The sequence below is a fragment of the Enoplosus armatus genome, chromosome 8, assembly GCF_043641665.1.
Source record: "Enoplosus armatus isolate fEnoArm2 chromosome 8, fEnoArm2.hap1, whole genome shotgun sequence".
NCBI classification, from domain to species: domain Eukaryota; kingdom Metazoa; phylum Chordata; class Actinopteri; order Centrarchiformes; family Enoplosidae; genus Enoplosus; species Enoplosus armatus.
The window spans coordinates 8,526,219-8,543,827 of record NC_092187.1 but is presented as its reverse complement, the minus strand read 5'-3'; the positions used below and the strand labels follow the sequence as shown (position 1 = coordinate 8,543,827).

At 40.5% G+C, this 17,609-nt stretch overlaps 1 protein-coding gene across 1 annotated transcript; it reads left to right on the top strand.

Annotated features, from left to right (window-relative positions):
- Positions 1-191: 191 nt before the first annotated feature.
- On the top strand, positions 192-14,939 carry l3mbtl1 (L3MBTL histone methyl-lysine binding protein 1). Its single transcript, XM_070910409.1, has 21 exons — positions 192-357; positions 1,849-2,036; positions 3,717-3,849; positions 4,501-4,663; positions 5,435-5,573; positions 5,836-5,884; positions 6,514-6,602; positions 7,173-7,277; positions 7,450-7,585; positions 8,242-8,333; positions 8,885-9,036; positions 9,945-10,021; positions 10,423-10,508; positions 11,007-11,117; positions 11,486-11,627; positions 12,448-12,550; positions 12,729-12,917; positions 12,987-13,036; positions 13,374-13,531; positions 13,638-13,700; positions 14,805-14,939. The coding sequence occupies exons 1-21, from the start codon at positions 192-194 to the stop codon at positions 14,937-14,939; spliced, it is 2,526 nt and encodes an 841-aa protein (XP_070766510.1).
- Positions 14,940-17,609: the final 2,670 nt, after the last annotated feature.

Below are 17,609 nucleotides of genomic sequence, written 5' to 3'. Positions count from 1 at the left end.
ATACCAAAATCAAACCACTGTAAAAACCCTCCATCTGTAGACCCTTGATTCAGATAAGGAAAAACATTTCCTAACACTTCCAGGACAATTTTGGACTGGACCTCGTCCTGTGCACCAGAGAGCATTGCCTTGCACTGTTCTTCATACTCTTTGCTTTCCAGCGCTCCGGAGTAAGGGACAGGAATACCGTTATGAGTGCCAAAGTGAACATGGAGGCTCCACCCAAAGAACCCGATCGCACCCCTTTGGACCCATCCTCCTCGTCCCCCAGCGAGGCCGTCCTCATCTGTGGGAGTGATGGTGTGGCCAAGAAGGCTCGGCCCCAGCCTCACACCACCACGGCTTTCCTCCTACCAGGTGAGCACAGGTCTGAGTGCGACCACACGGGTTTAGAGGGACCATCCTTTAACCTGGGGATGTGAGCCCAAGCGTAACTTTTATGCGAACAACGTTATTTGCAAACACTAATAACTAATTAGTCTAAAAAATGTCACACCTATAATGTTTCATCTCATTCTCTGGGATTATATCCTAATCAAAGGATCCCTATAAGATGTTTAAGTCCTCACCTGGAGTCTAAAAACACAGGTGTGGGTTTATGAGAGGTCGATTAATTAACAAAGTCAGGATATTTTGGCAGGATCCTTTGATATGCAGAGGGTACAATGTGACCGGCTGGTGCCTTGAGGGTTATACCTATGACATCAGTAAAATACCCTGTCACCAGAACTGTAACGATTAGTCAAATAATTGATCAACAGAAAAATAAGCTGCAAATATTTTGATAATCGATTAACCATTTAAATCATTTTCCAAGCAAAAAAAAGTGCTGCACATTCTCATGTTCCAGCTTCTCAAATAGCAGGATGTGCTGCTTCTCTGTGTCACATACAATAGTTAACTGAATATTCACATATGTTAGTTAACTGAATATCTTTGGGTTTTTGGACTTCTGGTCTGACAAAACTCTCTGCAAAGTTGTGAGTGGCATTTAAATGACAATCTATCCTGCTGTAATGGTACACTATGTTTGTAAATTTCAGTGTAGAGGGTGTTAGTAGCTGACATTTTTTTTGTTTACAATTACTGTATGCCTCAGTATTTTCATATTGATGTGAAAATGCAACATGTACATACGTATTCGGTTGTAATGGTGTCTCGACTGAAAAACAAATTTCTGCTATGAAGACTATTTGCCTGATTAACACGGCAATAAAGTGTTAAACTGGAAACTTGAATGGGGAGCGCCACAGATTTTAGAAGCTTATTAACGTGTCTTGCACAGCACTACTGCATATGTGAAAAAAAGTTGTATAAGGCGTTTTGTGGCTCCAGAGGGAGCTGCCTGAAATCTGATAAATTGCCTCAAGTGATGCCATTTGAGTCAGCGTCGTTTGGGGCTGGAGTCCGAAAATGAAAGAAATCTGTGGGTGTGGACTTAGAAAGACGTGATCTTACCAGACCTCTGTAGCCAGCTCCTTATCTCTGCCTGAGGCTAGCAGCTCAAGGCTACATCAGCAGCTAGCAGCATAACACTGAACATCTGACCGAACTGTCGGCAGTCGAGTTGCATTGTGGGTAATGTAGGCACCGGGTTTTGACATGGAAGAAGAATGTGTGGAATAAAAAAGATGATATATCTGGTTTTGCTGAATCAATTTATTTTGATCCTTTGTTAATCTGTCCATTTTGAGTCTGACAATGTTACAGGAGTGCAATGCTGAAGGATAACTTGGGTTAGGGTCAACATAGCGCAACTATAAAATAAAGTAAAACCAAATGATAGTGTGCTCTCTTGGATGAGCTCAGGCAGAAAGTTAATGAGTCTGAACGCATCTCTCTCCTCAGCTCCTGCTCCCAGCCATCAGAAAATAGAGGTGACTCCAGCTGTTGCCGTGGGAGACCCAGGTAAAGGAGGCCGGGCCAATGAGACGGCCACACCCACCCTGACAGCACAGGTGGGCGGGGCTTGTAGCATTGTCCACGTCCTCGAGTGGAAGGAGGGGATGGCCATCCTGCCCAGCAGCAACCTCAAGGTAAAGAGATGTTTCTGGCGTCAGCATGTGTTGTTAAAATTATACAATATTTTCTCCTTCCAACAAGCCACAGTTCCCTCACAGCATCTTCTTTAGAGAGGATTTCAAGCTATTTTTCGTTCGCTTTTTTTCCCCCTTAAATAGCTTTATAGATCGTTCTGGTGGCTCTCTTGGCGAAGTCTCATTGATCTTATTCCCACAGCAATTACAATAACTCACAACACTGGAAACCTGTGTTCACAAGATCAACTGCAGCAAGATAACACTAAACAAGGTGCACGTCAGTCACATGCACAACAGATTCCCTTCTGAAATACATATTACATCAATTGATTGCTGATATGATTAGAGTATTAACAGAAAATGAATCTGATAATTGATAAATACATAAAATAATTGATCAAGTGATAATACCAAATGTAAAGTGGGAAGGTTTGCTTGCTTTCTGCCTATTTTGGTTAATTGAATCTTTTTGGACTGTTTGTCAGAGAAAATCAACATCATCACTTATGTCATGAAATGAAAAACAACGACAAATGCTGTGTTGACCATTCGTCACGACTTTTGACACTTTACATAATAAACAATCGACTCATTAAACAATAATCTATAAAGAAAAGATCATGAAAATCATGATGAGTTTCAACCATTAAATTGACGTCAAGTCTCTGGAGAGATATACTGTATATACTGGGAGTACGTACATCAGATTTTTAGGCGATTGAAGCATTTGGCTCACTACACGAGTTTAGCCTTGGAGCTAACAGTAAGTAAGTCATTTTAAGTAAGTGAGTGTCATTGCAATTTTTTTGTTATGTTGTCCGTCTCTGCTTCTGGGTAGAATTTTCCACCTGGACTGTGAAGTGAATTTGAAATAGACACTGTGAAAATACTATGTACCGGGTCCCATGTGCTCATGATTTAATGTTTTTATTTTCCCTCATATTGGTACATACCAACCATACTGGATGAACAAGCCCCTCTAATCTTACTGGTCATCACTCTTTAAGCCTTCGACGATAATGATGTTCCAAGTAGCATGTGGAAACAATGCAATGCTCATAACATCTGGGGTTTGTTGGACATTTATTTTCTTATCTGTCTCAACTGGCAACTCTCATATGAAGGCAGAAATGCCAACAACAATGTAAACAATTAGAGCTTTATTGCTGATTAGTGACAATCCACTCCCAGTGCACTTGCTGCACGCCCTCACGCATTTGCATGCATATGTATGTTGGGTGACTCACACGTGTAAAAGCACCCAAGACCCTCTTAAGATGTTTATAGTTATATAATGTGAATACACACCTATTCCCTTTGTAGCTGTTCTGCTGTACATTTCCTTTATGTGAGTGGAATTAAAGCACTGGAACTTGATCCACTGGGTTAGTTCAGGTATAAAGGAGGCTGCAGTAACAAAGCCAAACTACCAGTTAAACAGTGATTTGCTCATCAGAATAACACATCACTAAACTCCTGAATCATTAAAATGATCACATTTCTATCTCCAGACTCCAGACTGTTTTTAGGAGAAATAGGGCTGAATATTCATGGTAAAACATCAAAACACATTTTGACAGATGGATCCATTGATGCATGTATGTGTGTCTGTCTGTGTGTGTGTGTGTGTGTGTGTGTGTGTGTGTGTGTGTGTGTGTGTGTGTGTGTGTGTGGTAGTTCTGTGTGAGTGACGTAGGGACGCTGAGCACACTGATCACCCCAGGGACCACCAGCAGCGGCGCCACTGAACCAGCAGCCGGGACTTCTGGGACATCCGCTGACGCAGAAAGTGCTCCAGCAGACAAGCCAGGTAGAGTCATGCTTACATAAGTCAGGGACTGAACACAAAATGCTGTAGTTCTTTTCACTTTGCACACACCGAAACACTGGAAACATGTCAGAAGCAGATGCTGCCAATTTTAATGCTTGCCACGAAATGAAATACCCCGAAATAATACTTTGCTTTGGTTTTAGATCAATATAGCTTTTGTATGATAGGAATAATCGATAATAATAAAGGAGTATGTATGCTGGTTTTGCAGGTGTCGTGCTAGTTAACAACTGTTACTTTCTATATATGGCTGCCCTGTTATTTGAGATGTTTCACAGCATGCCCTTTGCAATGATCACCAGTGTGTGTATTGAGCAGAAATGAGGGATAATTACATCAGCTGCAGCAGAGCTCTTGACAAGTGAAGAGAGTGCAGCTGCAGGTTTATGTTAAAAGAATATCTAGCAGGCATCACTGAGACGTTGGAAAAATCCAAATCCAGCTGAAAAATTGATAGAAGTGATCAATAAGTAGTGGAAACAATCAAAAGTAAAAATAGACCAGGAATACAGTTACAGTGCAAGTGTAACAGCATCCACATGAATTAAATAAAGGAAATAAAAGCCAGTTAGCCATCACCAGTCTTCGTCTGTAGCCTCTTCATGACTTTGCCTGTTCCTTATGTGTCAGACGTGTCGGCTCCTGTCGGCTCTGTCAGAGCTTCAGCTGTTGAACCGGAGAGGTTTGTTTCGGTCAAACCTGAAGTCCAGGTTGGACCGGGACAACAGAACCATGATCCCAGAGCTCAGAGGACCTACACAGAGGAGCTACGCAGAGAGCCCATCACTGACAAGTATGTTGGTAACAGCTGTTTCTCCTTTAAGCTCACACATGCGTCACTACATACACACGTACACTAGCACAACCATTCACGCACACTTTCCTATTTTCTCAATGTTTTCTTTTTGTTGTTGTTTTTGGTTTGTATTCTTCTTGTTTTCATGCTCAACTCCCTCATTAAATGTGCCATTTCAAAGTGTTGCTACTACTTGCTACTAGTGGCAGATGAATGAGTGTAGTCCAGTGAGTCCTTTGAGCGTTGAAAACAAAGGTATTAGTATCTTTGATGGTGCAACATGCACCCTGTGGTGTGTTGATGGCTGTGTAGACAAACAGCACTGTTGTGTTGTATGTATATGTCATGACTCCATTGTGTTTTTTTGTTGTGTTAACAGGAGCAACTGTTGCAAAATGTTGTGAAATGTGAAGAGGAAATACAATTTAACCAAAAAAAAACTGTGCAACAGTGCAAAATGTTTTCACTAACTAACTAACTGGCTAGCTAACTACAAGCAGTGTTTGAGCCAGTGTTTGATTATCACACTCTCATACTGTCGCTGCACTTGGGGTTGTCTGAAGGCATTCTGGGAAAACCAAGAAATCACAAACTGTGCACAAGTTTGAAATAGAATACACTGAAACTGTGAAGGACAACCAAATCAATCCTGCAATAGAGAGTACAAGATGGAAATAAATATCGTGAAAATAGAAAATAAGTTAACAGACGACAGTCTGGTGATTTGTTTAGACTTGAGGAACACTGTCTGTCCTCTCTGCACCTCAGGAGGAGTGTCGGGGTAGAAAAGGTGCCAGCAGGCGGGAGGGTTTCCTCCCTTAACCCAGATCACCTGAAACCCATGAGGAAGAGGAAGAGGAAGGAATACCTGAGTCCCTCTGAGGAAGACTCGGACATCGAAGGCACGGTGGGACAGCGTTGTTATTTACATTTAACTTCCAGAGACAACCAGATGTTTTGTTTTCGTATCTGACGAGTTTAGTCAGATGTGCATGAGTATGGCGTATCATGGTAAATGATACTCCATATGATGAAGCCGACCATGGTCAAATAGTCCCTGCAAAAAATACAAAATGTTTGTTTGCTTAGCAAAAATCTGCCCCAATTCAGTAACTATATTGTCTTTCTATTCTTTACGCTCGTGTAATTTCTCTTCTTTGTTTTTTTAGGATGAGAAAATGGATGATTCTAAAGCAGACGGCAGACACATCAGAGGAGGTTGGACTAATCGTTTTTTACTTCTCTTGTATCATCTTTCATGCTTTTTTGCATTTCTTTGCTCATTTGTTTGCTGTACGGTACAATCTGTTTTTCTCTCCCTCCTCTCCCTTTACTTACACCTTACAATGTCAAGGCAAGTCATAGTAACTTATCCCTGACCATATCATACAATTTCATGCAACAACACCACAAATTATGACCTACAAATTGTGGGTTTATCATGTGGCTGCTGCATTGAATTGTGTTATAGTGTCAAGTGATCGTGTTATTTCATCCAGTCTTTTCCCTGTAGACAGGACAGGTAGAAGATTTGCTAATATGGTGTTGTAGTGGAAATTTAACTCAAAGTTATATTTTACTTGAAATGGTATAATTTCCCCCCGGGGATCAATAAAGTATTTCTGATTCTTTAGAACTTGTGTGTCATATTACAGGATCTTCTAACATTATCTGCTCAGGGAATCTGTTTCTTTCCTCCTTCCTGACTTATTTTCTGTCTTCTGCTCATTAAATTCCTGTCCTCTCCCTGTTTCCTTCAGTTTGACCTTGTGTTCTAGTAATATGTTGCTGTAACGCACGTTGCATGTATCAATCAACTAACTGCTTAATTTGTATTTTCGGTGAAGCCGGAGACAGTAAGACAGAGCAGTGGACGTGGGCTCAGTATCTGGAGGAAAGCAAAGCTGTTGCTGCACCCAACAAGCTTTTCCAAGAGGTATGTTTGAGTTTAATATTCACACTGTAGCTTCAGCCTGAGCTCGTGCCATGTACACACAGGGTTACCATGTATACAAAGGGTTGTTTACTGCTTCTTTTACTAACGCTGCTGCTCTACGTATAGCACAGGGACAAATCTATGGCCCTGAGTGAAAAAATAGTGCAGCATTGGAAATGAGAAATGTTAATTTACCTGGGAGGAAGTAATGTATGCGGGTGAGGGCATACATTAATATTTGTATTCTGTTTTAGACTGTGATGTAGTGTGGTTTTATTTTAAGTTTAGTTTAAGTTATTTATTTCTCTAACAATCTAAACATTTTGCAATACAAGCCTTGTCTTGAAGAGACTTTCTGTTTTAGGAGAAATAGAGTAAAAAACACTATACGTAGTGTGAGAATGATAAAAGCGCTGCAATCTCCACTCGTTTGCTGTGTTCTGATCTTCCCTTTGTTCTTTGTCCTAATCCAATTTCCCCACAAGGATCGTTCGTTTTCACTTCATTTTATTTTAATATCTGTGTGTGTCTGTGCTGAAGTATTTCTACTCTTTTATCCCGTGTGTCCAGTCCCAGAGAGTCCCAACGGTGAAGAACGGCTTCAAACAGGGGATGAAGCTGGAGGGCATCGACCCGCAGCATCCGTCCATGTACTTCGTCCTCACTGTGGCTGAGGTGAGCCAGACGTCCATTAACACGGTTGATGGAGCTTAATGGCCAGGCTGATTATTTAGGATTAAAAGTCGCCGTTCACTCACATACTGCTTTGCACGCAGGAGGAGTTCTGCTCGGTGTCGCCGTTCTCCAGCCTGCGCTTGTTTCTGTAATGTATCATGTCATCACGCAGGTCTGTGGTTACCGTCTGCGGCTCCATTTTGACGGCTACTCTGACTGCCACGACTTCTGGGTGAATGCCAACTCCCCCGACATCCACCCTGCCGGCTGGTGTGAGAGCACAGGACACAAACTGCACACTCCCAAAGGTCAGAGGTGACGCCATGAAAGAACAAACCCCAAATAGAATCTAAATAGAACAAAATAGCATGGACAAAAATTGTCAGTAATAGCTCGATGTTTTGGGAAATACACTAATTTACTTTTTTGCCGAGGGTTACATGAGAAGATTGTTACCACTCTTATGTCTGTAAATAGCCAGTTTGCTCATCTTAGCATAAAGACTGGAAACAGTTAGCCTGGCTCTGTCCAAAAACTCACTAACACGTTATATCTGTTTTCTTTTGTCCGTAAAAATGACACATTGTGATTTTATCACAGCAGCAATTTTAAAACATGTGCGGGACTATTTCCTGGCCAGGTGCAGTAACATTGTGGAGTCTCTGCTGGTTGCCTGGCAACCTCATAGTGACATCAAGACTCCACCATTTTTTGTACAAGATATAAAGTGTTAATAAGTGAGTTTTAGAGGTGACCTTTCAGAGCCAGGTTAGCTGTTTCCACCTGTTTCCAGTATTTATGCTAAGCTAGGTTTACCATCTCCTAGCTGTAACTGTAGTATCAATCCTCTCATCTAACCCTCTGCAAGAAAACAAAATATCAAACTATTTCTTTAAATGTTGGGCTGTTTTCCCAAAATATGAATCTATTTAATCTTCTCTCTGTATTTCTGTCTTTTCCGCAGGCTGTAAAGAGGAGGAGTTTACCTGGACCAACTACCTGAGAATGACTAAAGCACAAGTGGCTTCCAAAGAACTCTTTGCCAGTCCTGGGAGGGTAACTGCCACTATATAATATACGGTAGTTGTATTATCTACAAGCATGAATGGATGAGGTGAATGATTTAGGGCTGGGAAAAACTCCAGATCCTATGAGAAGCATTTATAATAAAAAGTTTCTTTTAAACAGTTTGCACCTACTATCTCCCTCAGAAAACACTGACTTGACTTGCCTTTGAGTAGATGGTGATAGTTGAAGACCAAAAGTACCAAAATAAGAATGCCAAAGTCAGGCCTAACATCCTGTCTGATATTGGTTTTGATATTAATATTTAATGCAAGGACAGCATAAAGCTTTATGCTTGTTTGGGTTGATGTTGACTTCTTTCTGCACGCTAATGTTTAATGCTTGCAGCGTTCAAGATTCAATATATCAAACTGAAGCAATCTGTCGCTTTTTTAATCTAAACACATTCAGAAACAGTACAACTCATTTTTCAACAGTTTCTGTATAACTTTCACATCATTTACCAGCTAGTCCACAGCCCTGTCTGTCTCTACTTATGTGCACTTGTCATGTAATTTCTAATATTTCTGCTTTCTGTTTAGATCGATGTGAAGTGCAGTTTCGAGATAGGAATGAAGCTGGAGGCCGTCGACCGCATGAACCCCTCCCTCATCTGTGTAGCAACCGTCACTGACGTGGTGGACGACCGTTTCCTGGTCCATTTTGACAACTGGGATGACACATACGACTACTGGTGAGCCTCAAAAACACAAGGGATGCAGCTCCTGGTTCATTTGTAAAAAGACAGTGTGAGGACCAGAACTTAAAGTCCACAATGTCATAAATCTTTCCCTTGGTTTTCCGGACCAAATTAACCAAACTGCAGATGTAGTGAGGCTGCGTTAATCTAAATGTGGCTACTAAGGGGAAGAACAACTGACTGACACCCATGATATATCACCATATAAAGGTGCTTTGGCTAGAATATTATCAAAACAGCCGAAACAGTAACATTCATTTTGTTTTTGTTCCCCTGATGAATGTAAGTTTGGTATTTACTTTCCTTTTAGCTCCTAAGAAAAATAGTGGACTCTTTCACCGTTAGATGCTCCGCTTTCTTCACTAGCTTTTTGCTAACTGTGTCTGTCGTATACTTTCTTATATAGCATACAGGATTTTGTTTGTTGAAACGTGCTGCCTGCTTCTGGTGGAAACAAGGTTAATAATGGCACAAAGACTGAACCAGATAGTAAAGGTGACATAAACCCAAAACAATGAGCTAACAAGTACAGTAGAGCTGTACAGTTGGATTATCATTCTCTGGGGTTGTCATCATGAGAGAGGCATTTTATATTACATGTAGTTATTTGATTCAGTGTTAGTACGAAGCTTTAAGTAAGCATCAGCGAAATCCTCAGTAAAGACTGTTCCATCATCAAGGTCAGCAGCTCTAAAACTCGCCAGTTATTGTTCTTGCACAGACTGATAACTCTTTCTTATAATGAAAATATCAAACTGCAGCATTGCTTGTTTATTATCTCTCACATCATTCCTGCCTCTACCAATTTTGCTTTTAAACTCTCTGAAATGTTTATTATAAGTCAACGTTGTTTTGTTGTTGTTGTTGTTGTTGTTGTTGTTGTTGTTTGTCAAAATATGCAGGTGTGATTCCAGCAGTCCATACATTCACCCTATTGGTTGGTGCCAGGAGAGGAACCTCCCCCTAACACCACCCCAAGGTGACCAGTGTGTTCCCTGTTGATCATTCATTTAATCATGTTCATTGTCATACCATGGGTCATTCATTTTGAAAACAACACTGCCCAACTATCCCTCTTGTCCTTTTGTTCCTTTCATTTCTATTAAACTGTGATTAAGGACAATAAATACAGTAAACACACACTATACATAAACATGAAAATACCTGAAATGTACATGTTAAAGTTTTTTTAAAGGGTTTTACAGGATGTACTTTAACATAATCACAAAGATGAGCTCAAATTACACAAATAAGAAGGATAAGAAGGATAATGGGCAACCTGTGAGGGAACCAAGCTAAAATGTGCAAGGTAGCATGGAGGAGACGAATGTTTATGTTTGTTTTCACTGACTGATGTGAAGTAATTTCCTGCTACACCAGATTACCCAGACCAGGGCCGATTCTCCTGGTCTCGCTACCTGGAGGAGACAGGTTCCAAGGCGGTGGCCGCTGACGCCTTTAAAGTGGTGAGAACAAAGAATAAATGATCTATTTTTAAACTTGGGCCTCTAGTTTAACTGCAGCGTGGCTCTGTGGTGTGAGCAAAGCCAGAGTTAAGAAACTGAAAATGTCAAGAGTAATTACAAATAATGAGATTCATGTTTTGATCCAGTCATATCGGTTACTTACGGTATTTCATGAATGTCATCACAGCTGACTGCAGTAAATACGTTAGGCACAGTTTACGTGTGACTTTTATATAACAGATACTAAATACTACATCTTAAGATGCCAACCACCTTTGTTACATGTCATTTTCTATCTTTCTCTCCTCATTTGCTGTCATCTCTATACTGTAACATCTCTAGTAAAAGGCCCCAAAAATACAACCAAAGTAGCATAAAAACATAGCAATTAAATACTAGAAATGAGGTTTGTTGCAAGTAAAGCCAATGCTATGTGGAAAGTATGTTTGACATGTTTTTTAAATTTAAGTTCATGTGTTTTCCGATCACCCTCTGCAGCGTGCGGCCCACAGTTTCCAGCCTCAGATGAAACTGGAGGCCGTGGACAAGAGAAGTCCTGGTCTGATCAGAGTGGCTACAGTGGAGGAGGTCGACACTCATCGCATTAAGGTAATACTCTGTGTGTGTGTGTGTGTGTGTGTGTGTGTGTGTGTGTGTGTTGTCAGCTTGTATTATTGAACATTTAAGTATTTAACGTCTTTTATGACGGTCATGAAGGTTATGATCTTGTATGTGCTCCCTCACGTCCATCGCAGCTTTAACCAAGCCGACTTGTCAGTCGGGGCTAATGGTTTTGATGTGCCTGCTGGAATAAGAGCTTATACTGATACTTTGATGTACATCTTTATAACCAACCCTGGACCCATTATTATTATTACCCTATTACCCAAGTGTAGCTGTGTGCATTTTGAGTGTGTGTGCATGTAGTCTATTTTTTTTTTTAATGTGTTATAGCTCTATCTCTCTCCGTCCGTCAGGTCCATTATGATGGCTGGAGTCATGTCTATGATGAGTGGATGGACTCAGATCACCCCGACATCCACCCAGCAGGCTGGTGTGAGGCAACTGCTCACCCGCTCAAAGTTGCCCCACGGGACGCCAAAACACAGCCGCCACATGGTAACAAGCAACACTTCACTCTGTGTACCTAAACTGGAAGTTGATTTTCCTCAAATATCAAATCTAAATTATTCTTGATTGCTAGCATTAAATCATACAAAAATATTATGTTTGACTTTGAAAACTGTAGCCCCTGCAAGGCCCCAGTGTCATGTAAATAGGAATTAAATTGGCAAATAGAAAAGCAAATGGGGATGCAGTTGGTAAATTATTGAAATGAGAAACCCCATTTTAAAAAACAAAAGGTATGTGTACACCTGTTTGTGTCATTGTTTGCAGTTAAATTCTGTGAATACACCTTTTTATTTCCCAGGAAAAACTATCCTGCCATTGATGTATAAATTCCACCATTTACTCTGTTGCTATTGAGCTTTACATTGATTCATCTATGTTGTTATTTATTCTTTTTTAAATGTGATCTATATATCAATGGATTGATTTATTTTTACATTGTTTATTAATTCTTCTTGTTATTGCCAGTTTCTTGGATGTTGCTTATACATGTGTGTCATTATCAATGTGTATTGCTGTAAACAAGCCTTTGAAAAAGAATGAATGATGGCTGGACTCCATTTAGCTGCTTCAGTTTCAGGGTCCTGGTATTGTGCAGGCTTATTGGGACACTTTAATAGAACTGAGCTGTCATTGTTTTTATCATTAACACCTGTGCTTTTCCCTCTGTGACAAGTGAAAATGTCCTCTCAGCATTTACACCCCTTGTTGGCTATAGGCTCTTATATACTGCAGCATCACAAGAGGGTTTGTGAACGTCACGTGTGCACATGTGAGGGTTCATCTGTCTGTATTTGAATGTACATAGGTGTGAGGGAGCTGCCTGCTACGGGTCAGTCCACCTACCCCTCCTCTGTTCCCTGTAAACCCATCAGCCACCCCAGAGCCAACAAGTACAGCTTCCACAACAGGTCAGCACTGAACTCAACTCTATCATCCGGCCATTTAACAGAGGCTTTGTTCTGCAGGGCCAACCATTCAAAATACATATCATCAATTTTGAGCTGTAGAAAACATTGACGTAATGAGTTGATCGTACATCTTCTTAAAATGCACTTGGGGGGTGGGTGGGCTCTCTCTTTGAAATAGGAAGTGTCCAACTCCTGGTTGCGATGGTTCAGGTCATGTAACCGGTCGTTTCACTGCCCATCACTGCATATCTGGCTGCCCATTGGCTGAACGTAACCAGGGCAGGCTGAAGGCCGACCTGTCCGACTCAGAGTGCAAGAGGAACCTCTTCTTTGGCCAGAGGACCAAGAAGACCCATTACCGTGGCAGGTAAAAGTGTGTGTACGCATGCATGTATGTTTGCTTTTGCCCAAAATTTATCTTTTCCTCTGTTTTCAGGATTGGCCGTCCTCCCAAATACAGAAAGAACCAGCAGAGAGACTACCAGAGTGAGTTTTTTAAATGCACTATACATATCCCAATTTGATGAGAGGATTTCACTCTGCAGCTTCAGGGGTGTCAGTCTGTCAAACCTGTAGCCCTATCCTGCCTTAAGGAGCTTATTATGGATTTCAGTGGAAAGCTCAATGCCACCTGCAAGTGTGAATGTCGCCTCGGACTCATATCTATCCAGAGATGTAACACAGTCTGGCACAACACCCAATTTTTGAAAATGTTGAATGTCTGCCATGAAAAAGACCTGTTGGCAGTTTCAATCTGAAATAACTGTGCAAGTAATCATAAATCAACAACAGCTGAATCCAGTGTTTTTGTGTTTGTCCTCAGACATGTCCTCAGAGGGCGTGTATCCGTCTCTGTTCATGTCAGCTCTGAGCAGTCAGTCAGACAGGACTCTGTCTCTGTGCTGGGAGCAGCACTGTAAGCTGCTGCCCGGCGTTCAGGGCATTCACGCCAGCCAGGTGGCGGCATGGGGCGTTGAGGAGGTGAGCAAACCTCATCACTTACCTACATATTTATTTTCTTTCTCTGGCTTTTCTGACCTCTCTGTTTGTTTTGATTATTTGAAAATCTGGTGTGTTTGTGCTTCAGGTCTTCAGGTTTGTCCAGAATCTAATCGGCTGTGAAGAACAGGCTCGTCTCTTCAAAGAAGAGGTGAGACCAAGTGTCTGTGGATAAAATATTATTTGCTGATGTCACCCTCCTGTGTTTGGCATGTCAGCATGATTTTTGACACTTGTACTGTTGCATTATCACATAATTATGCCATGTTTGCAACTGCCAGATAAGCAGTCACTGGTGGTTATTAACTAAGTATTGTACTTAAGTATAATGGAGGTACTTGTACGTTAGTTTATACTACTACACTACATTTTAGACTGAAACGTTGTACTTTTTACTTCACTACATTTATTTGACAGATATGGTTACTTTTTACTTTTGAGATAAAATACAAAGCATTGTTAAAGATTAAATCAACCTTACAAAAAAAACAATACCTGATTGAGGCCCCTTGTCACATTTCAGATGTCTATGAGTTATTAGCAGCAGTTTCCCTCTAAGCTCCTCAGATGGTTTCATTTAAATCACTGTTCGAGGCCCAAATAGGTCAAATTATCCAATATTTCACAAAAAACAGATTCGAGAAAATTTACAAAAAATGAATACACTTTTTCTTATTTCCTGTCCCATTAATCATCTCACAACCCCTCAGATTTATCTTGTGACAGTGACCTAGGTTGGGAACCACTGGACTAAAATACCTTACTGAATATAAGTTAGTTAAGACTAGCTCTACCTCAACTCAACTACAACAGTAAAATGCTACTTATATATGTCAGTCACAGGGGCCGGTTTGTCTGCAGAATGAGTAATTTTGCTTTTGATACTTACTAAGTATATTTTGCTGATAATACGTCTGTACTTTTACTTAAGTAGGATTTTTAATGCAGGACTTTTACTTATAATAGAGTATTTTTACTTTGTTGTATTGGTATTTTTACTTAAGTAAAGGGTCTGAATACTTATTCCACCACTGTAAGCAGTTCAGTTAACACTGACTGTACACATGACATGGATATTTGTTGAACACTATAAACACTAAAACCATCTAAAAAAAGGTATTATCTTCGGTATTATCTGCAGGGATATTGTATTTTATTATGAGGTATTTCTGTCATTTTGTTCACCCCCCATGAGTACCCACGGTAGGTGAAACCTTTTAGTTATATCACCACTGTTATTTCTGCGTCTCCCCAGATGATTGACGGTGAGGCCTTCCTGCTGCTGACCCAGACCGACATTGTGAAGATCATGAGCATCAAGCTAGGCCCCGCCCTCAAGATCTCCAACGCCATTCTCATGTTCAAGAGCACAGACGAGGGACTCAAATGATCCCGCCCTCACTCACCTCGGGGGGGACTTGGGCCATTGATCATCATGTGCCAAATTCATTCTGTTGCAGGGAAAAGACCCTGACCCCTTTTTCATGTGTTTGGTGTCCTGTACCCATCAGAGAGAGGGAGGGAGGGGTGGGGGGTGGGGGGGTGGTGAGGTCCGATCAGGGTTAAGGGGAAAAAAGAGGTTGGAAGAAGAAGAGGGTAAATCAGGATATACAGATATTTTTTGGGAGTAATGGAGGAATGTCATAAAGATGATCGACTAATTGGTGTGGAGGGTGGGGTGAGGTGGAGTTTGGTGGTGGTCACAACTGATGCATTTGGTTCAGTATCTGAGTTCGATCATTACCAAACGCCTGAAAACATTTGCAGACCAAATTTTCACTTGTACCATACCCAGATTCTAATCAGACTCAACCCTCAGTTTAAAAAGCGCCCGACATGGCAGGTGAAATCAACAAAATGGGGGAAAAGACTGAAATACTGGATGTACTGAACTGGGGAGGAGATGGGGAGGACTGTGGGCAGGGGGGAAATGTGGCCAAAAAGTAAGAAGAAGGCGTTAAATGCAGTAGATGAGGCTGGTCAGTGAGGCTCCTACAAGCTTCATGTTTTGTGCAATAAAAAAGTTGAGACAGAAGTACTGTATTCAGTAACAGTTAATATTACAGCTCCTTTATGTTATCAGACTACTTCTTATACTGTAACGGAACAAAATGAATCTTAAAAAAATAAGCTGCTTTCTTCAGACTGTTGAAAAAAAGTTTAGGTTTGTGGCAGATGTGCAACTTAAAGCCTTTCCTCAGTTTTGCGATTATTCTGAAGTATTTGTCATTTGTATTTTTTCTGCCTCGAAATTCTCCACATTGTACTTTCTCACTGCACCATTAATGTGAAAACTCAAGTGATACAGGAGCTGTAATTAAAAATGTTACCCTCTTATATACAATCTGAGTCAGAGATAAAAAAAAAACAACAACAGTGTTTTTATACCTATATGCAAAATATCTTAAATTATTATTTTTGCAATTCTTAATAGATGAAAAGGATACTTTGCATTGGCGTCTTAGCACAACTGTGAAACCCAAATGGATTTTACACAATGATGTTCCCACACATGGTCACTAGAGAGTGCAAAAATCCACACTTTAGCACTATAAACATGGATTTGGTATCAAGTCAATGGAGCTCTCTGCAGTTTACATGTGATGGAAACTCCAGACTGTGTTCTTTGAAATGTTTACATTTTATGTCAGGATTGGTTAAAAAAGAAAATACTGTATGGATTTGATATTGTGAGATGAAAGCTATTTTACTGGACAGTTTTAAGGGCTCGTGGAATCTTACTTCTTTGTGTGTCTCTCTGGTGGGCTTTGTGTGTGCGTGTGTGTGTGTGTCAAGATAATCTTGGGTCACAAATGTCATTCAGTCCATATGAATTAATAAACGTCCAAAGCTGTCTTGTCTGATTAAAGCCACTGCCTCTTGTCTTATTTTAGGGATCACACTCACTGCGTTTCCCATGCTTGTGCAGGTGTGTTGTACTATTGACTATAAACTTACTTTGCTTATATCACATCCCCCCTATTGGCCATATTGTCGTCAACAGTTGGCTGTGGTGGTGACAACTCCTTTCCTGCCCTTTCTGCTTTCACTGCTTATCTTCTTGTTCCACTGCAGACGCCAGAAAAGCGCCGCCGATAACCTGCTGCTGCAGCCAGACAGCAAAATGAAAGTACTCAGTTGGCTGTTGGGTGGTAAATGTTTCATACAAGAAGGAACAGCAGGTGTGCTTATTTGCTATCATTTGGAAGGAGGGTGCTAAGAAGACTGAAGACACACCTGCTCTGTTGTTTTCAAAATAAAATTATGCTTATTTGCGGGAGTGGAAAATGCTGAAATATTTTTAAAGTCCTCCACTTAAAAATGTGATTTTCTGATTGTTACCTCACTTGGGTGTTTGAACTTCCCTGTGCAGAACAATGTGTGTGCATCAGGTTTGACGCTTGAAGAAAGTTTTCACATTCATCCGCTGAAGGGGGAAAGTTACTCTGTGCTGACTTTAAATCTGAGTTTAAGACATGTGCATATGAGCTTGATTTTATGACATCACAACTAATTTGAAAGCCAATTATATTTCAACATGCAACTTGACATGCATGTGACCTGGAAACCCGAAATGTCCAGCACATATACACTGAGAATGTTTTCAGTGAAGCAGGAGACATCTTGTGTCGGCAGTTAAACTTTTCAAATGAAAAATATTTGCATATATTGACAGATTCTGTGAGATGTTCTTTTGAGAATTTTCAACTTGTTAATTGAACTTTTTTGTCAAAAAAACAAAACATACCAGACACAGATTATTATTCAAACAAGAGTACTTGTATATGTCTTCAAACAAGTCTGGAGGGGGTCTAAAGAGGAGTAATAATTAAAATGACCGAAGTAGAAGTCAACCTATAAAGTTGCTCATGTAGAATGATGGTGATAGCCTGTATTCTTTCTCAATATTTTTAATTTAAAATGTAATATTTTAAATAGCTGTCTATGTTTGTGCAACAGATTTTAAAAGTGATATAAATTAAATGAGTGTATAAACTGATGTGCCTACAGTGTTGTCAGATAGCACATGATGTTCAAACACATGATTAGCCTCAACGTA

What these genes read in the sequence shown, in the direction of transcription:
- l3mbtl1 (XM_070910409.1), top strand. Translation starts at nt 192, where the DNA reads ATGAGTGCCAAAGTGAACATGGAGGCTCCACCCAAAGAACCCGATCGC. An exon ending in CGGCAGACACATCAGAGGAG is followed by an intron (nt 5,885 to 6,513) that starts GTTGGACTAATC and finishes TTTTCGGTGAAG; the next exon opens with CCGGAGACAGTAAGACAGAG. An exon ending in CCGCTGACGCCTTTAAAGTG is followed by an intron (nt 10,509 to 11,006) that starts GTGAGAACAAAG and finishes CACCCTCTGCAG; the next exon opens with CGTGCGGCCCACAGTTTCCA.